We start from the raw sequence: 1,826 nt of genomic DNA on the forward strand, positions 1-1,826 counted from the left end.
ACTGGACTGAGACCTGGTGGATTAGAGGCCTGCTGGAGTCCAGTGAATCMAGACCAGGAAGTGTTTTATTGTCCAGTTGTRGTGAGGTTGAGCTTCCTGGTTTTAGCTGATAGGAAGTGGCACTATTCTCTTTAAACAGTAGAGATAGTTGTATGTAAAAATTCCAGAAGATCAGTAGTTTTTGAAATATCCAGATCTTTTCTGGCCAATTAGCTGTTTGTGTTAGCAAACTATTAAGTGGTCGTAGAAACATGCATTATGTATTTTATTCCTTTTTTTACTCTTTGTTTCTCCCCTATTTATTCAACGAAGGCCTTTTATTCTATACTACATGCTCATTAAAACCAGACATCTTGTTGAGGAGATGGATAATAATGTTCTTGTGAAGATAATTAATTTGGACCAAAGAGGGGAGCTTCTATTCTTTCCTCTGGTCATGCTCTGGTCCAGTTTTATGACCCTTTTAATAAAAGCTTTTAGGATCGGTGCTTCAGTTGTTATTGTCTCTAAACATTCCTCTTTGTCTTTTGTGGAATTTACATCATTAAACCACGTTCTTCCTGTGTGTTTCTTTCTTTTCTTCCCCTCTGCTTTCCTGTTTCTGCTCCAGACCAGTCTGGTTCTGTAGGTTCGGGTCAACCTTTAGTTAATGCCATGAAGACGGACTCGGCTCTGATCGGAGGTACGTCTTCTGTCGTGTTTCACTTCTCTTTGATGGAGTCGTAGAAACTTTAGCGATTTGGAAAAAAGAACTCTGCAGCAGCAATGAGACGATGAAAATATTAAATCAAAAGTTCCTTTTCTTCCTCTGCCTCAGATTGAATCAAATAAATTTGAAATAGTTTCTTTAACCGTCGTTTGAAACTGTAAATCTTCTTTGACTCTGCRTGTCGGCACACAAAAGCAAAACTAATTAAAACTGGTCTGAAGCGACTCTCACCATTATCTTCAAACCAAAGTCACAAAATAAGAAATTGATTCAGGCTKTATTTTCTTTGGAATTCCAGTTAGATAAAACCTTGTGTGATTAAAGAAAAGAGTGAAATCTGAATGTGTGAAACTCTTCCCTCCATGTTCTGAAGTCAGATTAGTGGAATAAACAGAGTGCAGGGTGAAAGACCGGACCCGCCGTGATGGATTCAAAAACACAGCCGAGTTCAGGAGCTTCTGGATAATATTTGGAGTTCACGTCGTAAAATTCAATTTGAGAAGATTTTCAGTTGAGCAATCACAACAAAAGGACAACAAAGCTAATTTATACGTCTTTTCCACCCAGATATTCTGACTGTAATGTGTTTACGTTAAAGTGCATGTGACGTGCATATACTGTACTTCAAACACAAAAAGTCAAAGGAAACATCTTTAACTTGGCATATTCACATGACATGTCTTTTGAACTTAGTTCAGCCAGAGTGAAACAGTAAGTGACATCAAAGAGGAATTATTTAAGAAAAGGAACTGGCTGGTTTTTGTTAATTATTTGAACTCCGTCTCTTCTTCTTCTCTCTGATAGTGATTCAAAAAAATCATCAGTCTGGGTTAGCCATTTTCTGTGTAGTTAGATAATTCCCCTTTGACATCACTTCCTGTTATTTCATTTGCAAATATCTCAACAGCTGTTAATCTCAGCGCCATAAATTATTGTTATTATAGTTTTTTGCAATATGTTATTAATGTTATCTTCCTAAAAATGCATTCATATTTGTGACAAAATTGGATGTCACAGGTACTTTAAAAAGACAGTTGAACTTACTATTTATTCATGCATAATATGATCTTGAATATAACACGATCATCATTCTTTGAGCTTAAAAAGCATTAAAAAT

General features: G+C 36.2%; 1 protein-coding gene across 1 annotated transcript in view; it reads left to right on the top strand.

Annotated features, from left to right (window-relative positions):
• The window catches only part of LOC106522901 (contactin-associated protein-like 4), a gene marked incomplete at its 5' end in the record, with an annotated part of 112,209 nt that overhangs the window by 106,569 nt on the left and 3,814 nt on the right, over nucleotides 1-1,826 (top strand). Inside the window, 1 exon segment of the mRNA XM_014016138.1 lies at nucleotides 611-682. Within this exon segment, the coding sequence (XP_013871592.1) occupies nucleotides 611-682 (72 nt within the window).

This window comes from Austrofundulus limnaeus, unplaced genomic scaffold, assembly GCF_001266775.1.
Source record: "Austrofundulus limnaeus strain Quisiro unplaced genomic scaffold, Austrofundulus_limnaeus-1.0 Scaffold139, whole genome shotgun sequence".
In the NCBI taxonomy this organism is placed as follows: domain Eukaryota; kingdom Metazoa; phylum Chordata; class Actinopteri; order Cyprinodontiformes; family Rivulidae; genus Austrofundulus; species Austrofundulus limnaeus.